At 47.4% G+C, this 15,329-nt stretch overlaps 1 protein-coding gene across 2 annotated transcripts in view; it reads right to left on the minus strand.

Annotated features, from left to right (window-relative positions):
- The window catches only part of GYPC (glycophorin C (Gerbich blood group)), a 46,959-nt gene extending 34,038 nt beyond the window's left edge, over window positions 1-12,921 (minus strand). For both annotated transcript variants that reach the window (XM_005676275.3, XM_005676274.3), the window contains exon 1: window positions 12,503-12,921. In XM_005676275.3, coding sequence (XP_005676332.1) covers window positions 12,503-12,539 — 37 coding nt within the window. In that variant the 5' untranslated portion in view covers window positions 12,540-12,921. The remainder of the gene's footprint in view (window positions 1-12,502) is intronic.

A 15,329-nucleotide genomic window follows, 5' to 3' on the forward strand; every position in this document is an offset into this window, starting at 1 on the left:
ACAGGGTGTCTGAACTTTGAAGGAAAACCATGGATTTCATCTGTCTTTGACTGCAATGTCTTCAAAGATGTACTCTGACTTTCTCTAGCATTATGTGCCTTTTCAGTGAGTGACAAATGTCATTTTACTCGAGTTAGTTCTTTAAAAATAGCATCTTCCAGAAGATCTTTTCAGAAGCTCCAAGATTCTTAAATAGGAAATGACCTAGGAGTAGTGACCAAAGCCTGATATAAATAAGCGTAGTTAAAAAGCCCATTGGAACCAACCTTCTTTCACTGCTGCGGCAGAGAATTTTGTTCTCTTTTGAAACTCGCCACTGTCTACACATACAAATGGTGATACTGAGCAGGGCTGAAAAGATGGCCTTGGGGTTGGAGCACCTGGGTTCAAATCACAGCCCTGTTGCTCACAGCCTGTCCTACACCCAGAGGAGGGAGGCACCATCCACAGACCCATCTCACAGAGAAAGACGGTGACAAGGAAAGAATACTTTGAACCAACATTTGCTCAGCACGTGTGACACATCAGATCATCCACGCTCACAGCAGGTACCCCATACACTTGCACTATTGTCTGTATTTTAACATTCTTTCACCTTGTCTTAACTTCAGTCATTCCCTGAGTTAGAACATTCTCAACAATGAACGTTGGTCTGTGAACTAAAATATTGCCTGCCACATCAGTAAGCAAAGAATGCTGCAGCCATCAAGCCATCTCATCATAGTCACTCAGAGAGTAAGGCCCGAGGGAACTTAGGACGGAAGCAGGACATCTGCCATCTAGCACTGCTGCGCAGCCACCCCTCTGAGACCCAGGATAAGAAAGCACAGGCTACTGGCCCCACATAGCTAAGGTGCATATCAAAGAAATTAATTCAGTGAACGTAGATTCTTGCATCTTCCCAGACACAGAAAAGTGCTGAATTCATTAACTTAAGATGTCTAGTTTTCTTTGATAAACAGTAATCTTTTGATTACTTGATGTTCCAACTACTTGGTCTTTTGTTGAAAAACTTCTATATATCCTGGCTTTCCTTCTGCCTCTTTGGGGCAGTCTTTCAGAGCTATCTGAGAGGCTGCATCTTGGGTTTATGTCCTCAGATTTATCCACCAAATAAAACATAATTCTCAACTTTTAGGCTGTGTGTTGACAAGTTCTTCAAGGAAAAAGTCTTAACAAGATAAACCTATGCCAAGTTAAGGAGAAATACACCATAATTTAACATTAGCTGTCAATGTTAACTAATTTTAGATAGCAATTTATATTTGAGAAGTTAAGTTAGTCTTTAAATTGCTAGATATCTATTTAGCTATGAAGACTCAGAAGAAGACACAGGCAATTCAATCTGGAACCTGAATTCAGTTGCTAAGAAATTTCTCAGTAAGGGGTTTGGATGCTTTTTATTCCTGTCATGATGTGTGTTCTGCTGCACCAAGAAGTCCAACGATGCTCTGAGGACAAGGATCTTCTCTAGACTTTTTTTATCTCCTCCTGCATCCCTAGGGCAGGGGGGATACATAGAAGTCTTCAAGTTTCTGTTGATGAACCAGGGGTGTACATGGTCGTTAGTAAACGCTTATGGATAAATTGCTTCCCTAATGGAATCATCTATCTATTAGATTGGCCAAAAAGTTCATTTGAGTTTAAAAACCTGAACGAAATTTTTGGCCGACCCAATAGTTTCTAGCTTTTAAGATTTTCTTCACGGAGCCTCGAAGTTTGATAACAACCTTTCTTATGGGTTAACTGGTAAAGTAATGGACAGCTGGGTGTATGCTGCAGTCTGACTGTAGGCAAATAATTTAACCATGTATGTTCACGCATGCCAAGTCGCTTCAGTCGTGTCCGATTCTTTGTAACCGCAGACTGCAGCCTGCCAGGCTCCTCTGTTCATGGGATTCTCCAGGCAAGTTTACTGGAGTGAGTTGCCATACCGTCCTCAATTTAACCGCAGTGAGAGTATTTTATGTGATGAAAATGTCTAATATGGACAGACCCTCCGAAAGCCCCCAAATGTCATCACTGACAACAAATAGTAATGAGACCTCAGGTGGCCATTCTGGGACGCACCAGCCAGGAGACTGAAAACTGGGTTACTGAAGCCCTCGGTGTCCAGCCATGACTTGAGAGTGACAATCACAAGGGGGTCCTGGAGTGGAGTTGCCAGGCCGCCCAGCTCCACTACACAGATGGGCTTTTTATCTCTTTCATATTTCCAGACTTCATCTCGCAATTTATTTTGTAGAAATGTCATTTCTCCTGAAAATAATTGCAATGGAGATTTGTAGCTGTGACATTATTTTTTAATGTGTGTATGTTTTGGAGGTGGGGACCCCAGGTGGGAAGCCACTGCTTTTGGAGATTCAGGGATGGATGGCCTTCATTCCTTTTGGTGACCCTATGGTCCCAGCATCAGCTCCTCAAAGCCATTACATCATCCTGTCCCCACTTAAGAACCTGATGAGTGAATTTCTGTGGCAAAAACAGTGCATTCCCAAGGGAATCAGAGACATGCACCCCTACCTTGCTCCACATACTACATCTGGTTGTGTAATCCTCCTAACATTTCTGAGGAGGGTTTCTAAACATCTCACTTTATTCACCTACCAGAGAAGGCAAGTAGTGCCTCCTTTTTTTCTTTATTTTTTTAAATTGAAGTATAGTTGATTACAATGTTGTGTTAATTACAGCTGGTACAGCAAAGTAATTCAGTTATACATATATATGCATCCCTTTTAAAATATTCTTTTTCCTTCTAGTTTACCCTGAGATATTGAATATAGTTCTCTGTCCTATACAATAGGAGAACAGACTGCTGATTGCAAGGGCTAGAGGGATGGAGGGGAGATGGAGTGGGAAGTTGAGGTAAGCATATGTAGACTTCTATATACAGAATGGATAAACAAAAATTAGTGACTCCTGAATGAAGAAAGGAGATGGATTTGAGAGTGCCTAGCAAAGAAGAACACAGAGTGCAGGAATGGTCCCACGGCTGGTGGTATTTCAACAAAAGACAACTCTGCCAACGCAGGGGTGGGTCTTTGGTGCAGGCATTCCAGGAATTGGCCAGGAACTGGTGGGGGCATTATTCTCTCTGGGTGCCCTTGCAGCGACCCTGAAGGCAGCTGCCCACTGCCTCCCTGAGGAAGAGTAGGACCTGTGTGTGGGTTGGCCTCAGCTGGTATAACCGTCACAGCCCAGCCCTCGCAGGCCACAAGGAGCATTTCATCAGCAGCTGCTCGGCCACCAGGTGGGGGCTCACTGAGGAGGGCAAAGACAGAACAACTGGCCCCATGTGGGATGGATAAAGAAAGGCCTTTCCTTCCAAGGCAGGAGAATAAACTCAGGGACATATGGAGATGAGCAGACCACTGGACTCCCAGGGTCATGGGCAACCCCTCCCAGCATGCCGTCTGCCACATCCCAGAGGCAGACGGATACACCAGGCTGGCGGCCAGACAGCGCCAGTGATGCCCGGTGGGGCCCTGGGGGAATAGCCTGTTTGAACTTCAGTTTCCATGTTTCTAAGCTGGAATTAATAAAATCTACATCTGGGGAGATGGTGAAGGACAGGGAAGCCTGATGTGTTGCAGTCCATGGGGTCACAAAGAGTCAGACATGACTGAGTGACTGAAAAACAACATCTGAGTAACATCTTCCGGTTGAACAGGGTACCCTGTTTATCCTTCCTGGGTGTGGCCAACTGCACTCCCCACCCTGCCTCTGCACCTGTGCTGAGATCCACCATCCACAGTGATCAGTATGAGCCCAGCAGGCTTTTCATGGCTGCCCCCCTGGGCCCCTCACTGGGTGGCCTCCTTCCACTGAGCTCCTCCATCTGTATCTCTGCCCGGTCTCTTTATGAACTGCCTTCCTCCTGTCACCTGGCTATCCTGTAGGTATCTGAAAATCACCTCTGCTTAGAGAGACTCTTCCCACATCCTTCCTGATTTTTTATGTATAATTGTACAATGAACACGAATTGCTTCTTTCACAGTGAAACAGGAAAAAACCTTTAAACTTTGACGTGAAGAACAACAGCCTAATTTCACGGCTGAAAAAGGCAAGAGGTTAAGAGAAATACAGAGATGGAGATACAGAGATAGGACTTCCATAACAGTCCAGTGATTAAGACTCTGGGTTTTCACTGCAGGGGCCACGGGTTCGATCTGTGATTGAGGAAATAAATTTTTTTGCGCTGCCAAAGTTTTTTGTTTTTTTTTTTAAGGGAGTATTCTGGGTATCCTCAAGCATTTCCTTTTGATTCTGGCAATCTCCCAGGGTCGAGGCAAAGAGCAGGCATGGGGGAGCCAAGGTAGCCGCCCAGGAGCTCTTCCTCTGTTGGGGTGGGTAGGACTGCTGGGCAGTGGGAGAGCGGGAGGATTTGACATGGAAGCCCTGCAGAGGAGGGTCAGGGCTGTGGGCACTGGGCAGGGACCGGTGGGCACCAGGTCCTGGGGCCTGGATGGGCTGAACCAGGTGGCCTTTGTGGGCCTAGGTGCTCTGTCTTCCTGGGTCCTTTCTCCCCACTCCCCATATTAACAATCATATTTTAGAGGGGACATTGATATGAAGACAAATACAAGGTTTAGTCTTAAAAGTTCATTTTCCCCTTTTGACTGTAAAAGAAACACCTTTTTCTGTGGTTCTCTAAAAGCTCTAAGTGCTGTGCCTAATGTGTGAGGTGGCCCTGGCTGAGTCCCTCATAGAAACACCTGCTGTGCATGAGCGAGGGGTTGGTGGCTCTGGGCAACTCACGTTGCCTATTGAGTTTCTATATCATCACATGCAAAATGGAGATAAAATAATCACCGTAGGGCTGCTAGAGGGTGAAATGAGATAACTTAAGCAGAGTGCAGCCAATTTTTTATGCTCTGAGTCAGGGAGACAGTTGGTCAGTTTATAAAATTTGTGGAAAAGGGGGAAAAAAGAGAATGTTAAAAAAAAAAAAAGACAACTCGGGATTTTCAGCTAAAGCAGAACTGAATTCACTAAATTGAGAACTTTGGCAGAAACTGAAGGAAAGCTATTCAAATGACAAGTCAATCCCAGGGCACAACCAAAGGAGAGAAGGCCCAGCTTCGTAGCAGGAGTTCAAGCATGGGTTGGAGGCAGGAAGTGGTGAGAAGGGGGCCCACCCAGGAGAGAGGGGACACCAGCTCTGCACTCGCCCAATGGCAACATCAAGGGAAAGACACTGAGAGGTGGAGCAGCTGCAGGCCAGGTGGGAGAGAAGGAGCCCCATGTGCATGAAGGTTGGGGTGCACAAGGAGTGCTGGGAGGGGCAAGGCATCAGGCTGAGCTAGAGGCCACTGTGGGCCACTGAGGGGGCAGGGCTAACAGGACAGGAAAGATGCAGGTGAATATGGGAGCAACAGCACTCTCTGTGTAGATCAGACTTGCTTACACTGGTTGGAACTTCACATCTCCCCATCCCTCCACCCACCCATCCATCCATCTATCCATCCATCCCTCTCTTCCTCCATCCACCCACCCATCTCTTCTATCCATCCCTCCATCCATTCATTCATGTATGATTTTAAGGAGCCTACTCTTCCTCAAGACAGCCAAGACTCTTATTGTTAAGCAGGCAGTGAAGCTGAGGGAGCAAGGGTTGTTCTCCTCGGATGCTAGCTAAGAAGACTAAGCTGCAGAGGGTAAAATGTTGGTTCAAAGTCACACAGCTGGTGGGAGAGAACACATGTTGTCTGCCCTACCTCGCCAACTCTGTGATAAGTACTGAAAGAACAGACCCCTTGGAGGAAGCTGTCCTAGAACAGAAGGGCACAGTATCCCAGAGCTATTGCAAAAGTGACTTCTGTGCTAGGTCTGAGGGCTTCATTTGGAGCCCTAGAACCAGGGCAGACTTTGCCTCCTGTCTTTGGTATTTTCAGTGGCCAATGAGCAAATAGGGAGAGGAGCCGTACAGTGGAGAGTGAGCCAGAACTCACTGAGGACACCATAAAGCATTCAGGCAGGGACAGTGATAAATGCAGACCAGGCTTTATATCAGGAGTTTTACCCATGAGCTGAGAATAAGGGGGCCAGCACTATGTTCAAGGCCACAGTCAAGTCAGAGCCCATCCACATTCAAACCCAATGCCTGAACTCTAAAGCTGGTCTTCTAACCTCCCTGTCACTAGACAATTGAGGCCAAGTGTATTTGCATTAAACAGCTTCATAAGATACAGCAGAGGGACCTGAGCTTGAACTCCCTACTTGCTAAAGTCTGTGTGTATGGTGAACATCCCAAGAGAAAGGACATTTCACAGCCGGGGACTTTGCTGTCCAGTGAACACAGAGGTCACAGATAGGAACCCAGCACAAAAGGCAGATCAGCAGGACGATTTATCTAGTTTTGATCTGGCAAACCACAATCCCCCTCACTGTAAGACATGGCTGAAATATGTGTCCACAGCTACAAATAAAACAAGAAGACTCTCCATTCCAGGGTTCAGGGGTGTGTGTGCCAGGGTCCAGGGTCAGCTGGTAGCTGCATACTTGAACTCCCATATAAGTGTGCATTGTATGAAGGAGAAGGTGGGTGGGGGGTCCCAGCTGTGCTCCCTGCAAGTGACGTGCCAGTCAGTCCATTACAGTGGAGATAAAATACCCCCGTTAGGTGTGCAGTGAGATGATGGGGCATCCTTGTTCAGAGCATGTTCCTCCCAAAGGCCCCAAATTCAAGGCTCCTTTCCTCAGAGACCCAGCAAGGGTCACGGGTGCATCCACTGAACAGAAGAGAGTATACCAGTCACAATGCTTTGGCAGTAAGAGAAGGGAGGTGTGGCAGATACAAGACAGACTATAACAAAAGTGTCATAAAGAGTTATTCATCACAGTCGTTTTAAATTCCCAGTGTGATAATTCCCATATCTATCATGTCTGGTTCTGGTGCTGGCTTTATATCTTCAAATTGTGTGTTTTGTCTTCTTGTATGTCTTGTAATTTTTCTTGGCAGCCAGATGTGATATATTGGGTTGACCTATTGTGATGGGGCGGTGGAGGGTAGGGGAAGGGGAGCACCCTGTGGTCTAATGAGGTCTATCTGTTAGTGAGCCCATCTCTCTGGACTGGGAACTTCACAAGTGTCCCTCAGTGTTTTTCTCTCCTTGCAGGTGGGCACAGAAGGCTAGCATGGGCTGGAGGTGGGAATTTCCCTTCCTCTAGGTCAGTTAGTCTCTAACAGTATCACATCAGATCAGCTCTGGTTAAGTTTCCCTGAGGCCAGATCTTGTTAAGAACAGGTGCACTTATCCCCTCCTTCCTGCTGGAAACTCAAGATGACTTTTCTCTGATATTTACTGTGGTCACCTGGTCAAACTCCAGATAGTGGATCTCACCATATTGTATGTGCAGAGGTGGGGTGGGGCTCTTGATGACTGGGCCCCTACCCTTGGGGTTTTTAACTCACAAAGTTATCCACACTGGTTTAGCTGCTAAGTCATGTCTGACTCTTGTGACCCCATGGACGGTAGCCTGTCATGCTCCTCTGTTCGTGGGATTCTCCAGGCAAGAATATTGGTGTAGGTTGCCACTTCCTTCTCCACACTGAGTCTTGAGCAATTTATCAATCCTAAAGAGTCATGAATGAGAGCTGGAGAAGATGTTGGGCCAAGAGGAAGGGCAGGACTTCAGAGCAGGAAGATGGGCAGCCAGTGATGCTTTGATACAGATCACAGGGAGAGGCAGGCCAGTGGCTGTCTTTGACCACAGGGAACCAGCACACAGGCTCTCCAGTGGCCAGAGGGAGGGTGAGGGGAGTTGTGCGAGGTTCAGCCTGTGAAGGAGCCCAGCGTCTTGAGCTCATGCTCCCGCTGACCTGAGAGAAAGAACTGACCCTTGACAGTATCTGCCCTTGGCTAAGATTTTGCACACTAACATTTGTTCTGGAAGGATGTACCCAAATTAAAGTTTATAACGACTAAGGGCAGGAAGTGGTCTTCCCACAGAAGTTCAGATTACATAATGCTCTGAAGGAAACCCTGAGCAAAGATGGGGAGGGCAGGTGGGGGAGCAGAGGAGGTCAAAATGAAATACCAATCAGTGAATGTAGAGTAGAAGAGTTTGGTGGTGATGCCCGGGGCCCATTAGCATGTTCTTAGAATTGGTTTGGGTTTGACTTTCTGTCCACTGCAATGTTCTAGATTAGGACCTATTGAGCAGATGATTTTAAAAGGTGTTTTTGGCCCTTCGAATGGACATGGGCCCAGGAGTGTTGGCCCTTGGGTGGTTTGTGTAGTCACCTGTTCATGTCTGAGTTGCTGGCTGAGCACTTTGCTGAGCTAGGCCCCAAGTGGTAGGGGGCAGTTGGGGTCACAGAGCTTCTTAGAAGTTAGAATTCCTGAAAATGTGACAGACCTAAAAATTCCTCAGGCTGCAAAGTGTCCTCAGGGCCCCAGTGAGTGGTTTTCTGGTGTCAGGAGGACCCAGGGAGGCCTTAACTGACCAGCAGGTACAAGTGTGTGTATGGTGGGGGGCAGTACCCAGAGAGCCCGGAGGCCTGAAGCAGGCAGGTGTGAGGGTGTAGCTGGAGGGACAGGGTGGTCCAGGCAGGAGGAAGGACCCTAGGGAACGGTCCACGCTGACTGTGGAGGGCAGCAGCTGGCCCAGTGTGGGTCAGGCCTGACCACACAGAAGGGGTGATGGCAAGTAGTGGTGGACTGAGGTTGGACCACAGGCCTGGGTGAAAAGCTATGGTGTGGTTGGCAGGTTCTAAGCATCTGTGCAAAGGCACAGCCCTGGTTTCCTGGGCATGGTTCTCATGGCCTGTGGGAGGCAGAAGGCCCTGCCTGGCACACATGGGCAGCAGGCCCACATGCACCCTAATACCCCACTCAGGTTAGCCTCTGTTGGCCCTGGGGTCTCATAGCCTGAGTCCACAGCCTGGCTGTACCCTGGGGACCAGGAAGCCCTGAGGATCATCATCCTCCAGCCTCCAGTGTTTCATCTGCAAAACAGCGAAGAATATGCTTTAGAGTCCAGTCTGTGGAGGAATGACCCAGGCAAGGCTGGACCATGGGCCTAGGCATGTAGGTACTGACATTGCTTCTGTTACATTATCAACAGCAAACTCAGCTGCTTTCTGCTAGGGAGACTCTGGAGATGATCAGCACCTGCAGGTCAGGTTTGCTAAATTCTGTTAACAACAACATCTGCCAATACCACATGACTGGGCACAGCGCCAGACCCTTATTCTCTCGTTCATCACACGATTCCCAAGAAGTAGCTGTTGTGACTCCCAGTGACAGATGAGAAAACTGAAGCTCTGAGGTCTCCTATATCTCCTCAAAGTCAGTAAGTGTTGGAGATCAAGTCTGACTCCCCAGCACAGCACTTGTGGGGCTCAGGTCCACCCTCTCACTCACTATGAGAGACAGGACACTTCATTTAACTTCTGGGACATATTTCCTCATTGGGGGTAGGGAACCTGCTAGGAAGTGGGCATAGGCCATACAGGTACTTCTCCGCAAAAGAAACACAGTGTCTTACAGAAGTGCAAAAGCACGTGTAATTACAGAGGCACATTCAAAAGTGACAACATGGGTTACACAACAGATTGGCCAAGATAAAAACCACACAGTGTGAGTGAGGATGCGGGAAAACACCATTTTCATTGGCTGTCAGAAAGTGTTAGAAATGCATGTGTCCTTTTGAAGGGCATTTTTCAGTATCTAAAAACATTTCACATGTAATACTTTTTGTCCAAATTAAATTCTGAGGGAAAGTATCCTAAATGTACATAAACATATGCATATGAAACCCTACTTACAAGGTTGTCATGGCAGCACTGTGTCTGGTTAAAAAAAGAAATCCAAGACTGTACACAACACAAATGTCCATTTTTGCAGGAATTGGTTAAATAACCCATTCATATTCATACTATGCAGCTCCAAGAAGGATGGATCTATATATATGGTGAGAAAGTATACTCTGTAAAATATAGTCTTATAAAAAAAAAAAGAGATTAAAGTAGAATACATGTTTCATGTTGTAAACAAAAAAGTAATTGTATAGATATACAATACTTCTAGAAAGTTTCTCATAAATGTATAAAGTTCCTGCCCTGGAGATGGGAAGAAAGTATCCTTTCCTATTATGATCTCTTCAAACACCTGTTTAAATTTTCTTGTTTTGTTTGTAGCTTGTGCTTAAGAGTGCCTGTTGTGTTTGCTCACCCTTTGGAAGGTGTTTAGGTTGGGGTCTCAGAAGGGCATTTGATGGACTATATACCTGCCACTCAAAGGCAAACTGACTTGACTTGCCAGCTACTCCTTGCTGGTGAAGGGCCTCTCTCTCCCCATGGTAGATGGGCTGGTGAGCTCCCACTGCAAACATAGGACACCTCTTACCCCACATTCCTATTTCCCTGGAGGCACTGCAAGTCCCCAGAAATAACTGGCCAACTCTCCGCACCCTTGGAAGGTCCAGTTGCTGGCTGTGCCAAGGCCATGTGACTCCCCAAAGCCACGGATATCTGGAGGGGTTGAGCAACAGCTTTGATGGAATGTCATTTGGCACTGAACACAATCCTCCCTGCTTTTGCCAGAGGTAGCGCATTCTATATAAAGCTGCCAGACCTGGCCATCTCCTCACTGAGCCTGATCCCTCTCCATCAAGGGCAAGGCGATTGATTTCTGCACTTAACTCCTCCGCAATAATTGTGGCCTTTGGGTTTATGCACCTAGTTGGGTAGGGGAGGCCTGGCTGGGAGGGAGCAGCAGGTCCTCTCGGTTGTAATATCTGGTTCTAGGGGTGGGGTAGTGATGTAAACTGAGACAGGAAGGATATAGACACATCCTGCCTGAGTTAGCAGCGGTGGTGAGAAATAGAGCCCCATGGTTCTCCCACGGCAGAGATCCTGCCAGAAAGTAAATCCTAAGGGTAATCTGGAATGGTATGCAAGTAAGGGCTGCATCTCCATCAGTTCTGGAAGAGAAGTGTTTGCAGTCATTGGTCAAGGGTCAAGGTCTGAAACCTGAATCCTGGAGAACTGATGTAGAGGGACAGGGTGAGTGGATGGGTTGGGGGAGGGCAAGGCTCCATAAGCATGCATCTTCTCCAGACTGGAAGGACTGTAGGCCTACACTTCCTTGGTACCTGAATTAGAAAAATCACAGTGTCCTGTCCCCTCAACACTGGCCCTGAGACACACATACACACTAAATAGTATCTGATTCACACAGACACACACTCACTAGTGTCTAACTCACACTCACAGACACATACACAAAGGTAAACACTAACTCACAGGAGCTCATGGATCCTCAGTATGATAAAGAGGCTGGACATTTATTAAGCGCTTAACATGTGTTCATCTCTATGCTGAGCCACTGATGTGTGTCAACTCTCACAATCCAAACAGGCACACTATCCTATTTTTCCCACAAAGGATGATGAAACTGCAGCTAAGGGAGGTTGGCTTGCCTCAAGTTCCTGTAATAAGTTGCACACATGGTCCAAAAGCAGGCAGGGAGGAACTCGGAGCGCCTCATGGGCACACACATGGCCATGTCCACAGAGAGGCACATGGTGCACAAAGACAGACCCAGCGGTGCTCACCGGGGCTCAAGTTTGCTGCCTAAGGCCACACAACCATTTTCCAAAAAGACAAACAAATGGAGTGTGTCTCCAGTACCCATAATCATGACCCTGTTAACCACTAAATGTATCACATTAGACTCAGTCTCCTCTCTGACAATTTCTAAGAATCAGACCTAGCCAGGGTAGGGAGGAGTGATCAACACTTTTTTTTTTTTTGTCTGTTTGCTTGTTTTTTAAATGAAAATTTAATGTTTATTGCAAAAGCTCAATGCCGGGGGAGGGGGTGGGGTTGGGGGAGGCCCAGTAACATTTCTGAACATTGCTTTTGAAAAATCACAAAGAATCCCTGAGGGATTTCCTGTCCTTAAGAAAGCATGTGCCGGTTTTAAAAAGAGAAAACAGGCTCTGAAGAATTACAACCGCCCAAACGGTCAAGGCGAGCCGAGCCGATCCCTGCAACATCTGCGTGTGGCTGGTTCCCGCCCTCCTGGGAGAAGAGAGGGGTCGGGAGTTAGCAGAGTTAACTCCGAGTTTCTCAGAACGCGCCTCCACCTTCCTGCCAGCGCAGTCCTGAAAACAACTTGTTGTACTTTCTCTCTGCGCTGCTTACCGATCTGTCTCTCCCTCTTCATTCTCTTAGGGGAAAAGTTCTGGCCACAGGCACTTCCCCACCACCACACAAAGAAACAGAAAGCCAGCGGGTGGCCGCGGGGACGGAGGTGGCCTCTCTAGGCCCGGGGCGCGCAGAGCCCGCGCACCAGGCTCGGGGGACACCGACCCCGCGATGCCCAGGGCGCTGCGACGCCCGGGCTCCCGCGATGTTCGGTGACGCGGTCGTGTGGGTCCCTCGCCCACCGGGCGCCAGCCAGAGTCCCTGGGTTGCTTGGCCAGAGTTCGGGCTCGCCCCCCTCCCGCCCTCTCGGTTCCCGTCCTCCCCCCTCCCCCGGCGGGTACTCACCTTGCTGGGTCGTGGTCAGCGGCAGCAGAGTGCTCATCGCTGACCGGTGCGGGGCACGGCCAGGGGGACCGCGGCAAGGGTCGCGATCGGCCGCTCCTGACCCTCAGCGGCCGGAGGAAGCGGCACCTGTGTCACACTCCTCGGCGCGGACCGAGGGGAGGGGCTCCGGCCCGAGATAGGCAGACTTCATTTAGTTTTTTCTGCAGACTTGGCTGATGGGGTTCCCACCCATTTTTTTTTTTTTTAAACACATACACCCGCCCACTTCTGAACTCTTCTGTGTTCCGACTTTTCTGCGCGAGAATCACATTTTTCTAACTAGTTTCTGTTTCTATCTGCAGCTAACAGATAGAGGTTGTGTTTGAGAATGACCCTGTGTGTGGGTTGTAAAGCTCCCAGACATGACAAGATGGGCTTCCCGGATGGCCTTCCCCGTCGCCACGGTCCCGGACGGTGACCAAATAAATAGAGCCAGACTCGCGTTGGAGTCTTGGCGGATCCTATGAGCCGCGGAGCCTTTGTGGCCTGCGGAGAGTTCCTGGCCTCCTCGTGCCTTAGGGCAACTGCCCCAATCCATGGGCTTATGTTTGGGAAAGATTCTTAGAAAAAAAGGATGCTGGGTAAAGACCATGTGGCTTGTTTGAATCACCATTGTCTGAGGCTTTCAGACAGAGTGGAGTGTTTGGAGAATTCACTTTATTAGGCAACTAAAAGCGACAGGGATTTTGACACTCCGGTTAAATGAACTCTACCCATCTCAACCAAAAAGAATGTTGTGTGATATATAGCATTATATTCTCTTCACCCCGCAGAGAGAAAGGCAGGGAGCTCCAGAACAGGTCACGTTTATTTTAAATCCCTGTCCAAGGAAATACCCTGGCCTTCTCCTGTCTTTTCTGTGGGGTTTTCACTGCTGTTTACCTGACAGCCCTCATCTCTGCTGCAATCTCAGGGCACCTCAGTCTGTGCAATGTGTGTGCAGTTGGGATTACCACCCAGATTGAACACAACTCAAGACTGCCCCCTGGAGGTGTGCAATGCAGATGCTCTGCCCCTTTCTCCCAGCCTAAAACACTCCAGGTGTCTTTACTAGAGCTGCCTGTTTGACACAGTGGAAAGTATTTCGAATTCTCTTTTGTTAGATAATGTTTATAGCTGCTACTAAGTCACTTTAGTCGTGAACGACTCTGTGTGACCCCAAAGACGGCAGCCCACCAGGCTCCCCCGTCCCTGGGATTCTCCAGGCAGGAACACTGGAGTGGGTTGCCATTTCCTTTTCCAATGCATGAAAGAAAAAATGAAAATGAAGTCGCTCAGTCACATCAGACTCTTCACGACCCCATGGACTGCAGCCCACCACGTTCCTCTGTCCATGGGATTTTTCAGGCAAGAGTACTGGAGTGGGTTGCTCATTGGTTATAGAGCTTTAATCAAAATTCCACACTCAACATGTCTTATGTTGATGAGAAGTAAACTCTTCACAGAATGTCTTTGGCCAGGTGTGGAAATTTTTAGTCTCAGTTTCCCTATCTGTAAAATGGATGCAAGAACAATTACACACCAGAGTTTTAAAGAGGCAATGTCTACATAATGACAGTGGGACAAAAAAGGCATTTAATAGAAGCTGGCAGTGATTACTGTAACAGTTTAACATTTTATTTTGTAATACATGTAGGTTCATGTTGGATAATAGTGTCGCCTGTGCTCAGAATTCATAAATAAAGCAACTGCAACTATCTGAATGGCAGCTGGGGAACTGAAGCCAAAGACCAGCCAGGTAAGCAAAGACTGAGTCCCGAGGTCTTTGCACCTCGCTATTGGGAGGACATCACCAGATGGTCAACACCAAAATCAGATTGATTATATTCTTGGCAGCCAAAGATGGAGAAGCTCTATACAGTCAGCAAAAACAAGACCAGGAGCTGACTGTGGCTCAGATCATGAACTCCTTATTACCAAATTCAGACTTAAATTGAAGAAAGTAGGGAAAGCCACTAGACTATACAGGTATGACCTAAATCAAATCCCTTATGATTATATAGTGGAAGTGAGAAATAGATTTAAGGGACTAGATCTGATAGAGTGCCTGATGAACTATGGACTGAAGTTCATGACATTGTACAGGAGACAGGGATCAAGACCATCCCCATGGAAAAGAAATGCAAAAAAGCAAATGTCTGTTTGGGGAAGCCTTACAAATAGCTGTGAAAAGAGATGCGAAAAGCCAAGGAGAAAAGGAAAGATATAAGAATCTGAATGCAGAGTTCCAAAGAATAGCAAGAAGAGATAAGAAAGCCTTCTTCAGAGATCAATGCAAAGAAATAGAGGAAAAAAACAACAGAATGGGAAAGACTAGAGATCTCTTCAAGAAAATCAGAGATACCAAGGGAACATTTCACACAAAGATGGGCTCGATAAAGGACAGAGATGGTATGGACCTAACAGAAGCAGAAGATATTAAGAAAAGGTGGCAAGAATACACAAAAGAACTGTACAAAAAAGAGCTTCATGACTCAGATAATCACGATGGTGTGATCACTAATCTAGAGCCAGACATCTTGGAATGTGAAGGCAAGTGGGCCTTAGAAAGCATCACTATGAACAAAGCTAGTGGAGGTGATGGAACTCCAGTGGAGCTATTTCAAATCGTGAAAGATGATGCTGTGAAAGTGCTGCATTCAATATGCCAGCAAATTTGGAAAACTCAGCATTGGCCACAGGACTGGAAAAGGTCAGTTTTCATTCCAATCCCAAAGAAAGGCAATGCCAAAGAATGCCCAAACTACCGCACATTGTACTTATCTCACATGCTAGTAAAGCAATGCTC

Source organism: Capra hircus, chromosome 2 (assembly GCF_001704415.2).
Source record: "Capra hircus breed San Clemente chromosome 2, ASM170441v1, whole genome shotgun sequence".
In the NCBI taxonomy this organism is placed as follows: domain Eukaryota; kingdom Metazoa; phylum Chordata; class Mammalia; order Artiodactyla; family Bovidae; genus Capra; species Capra hircus.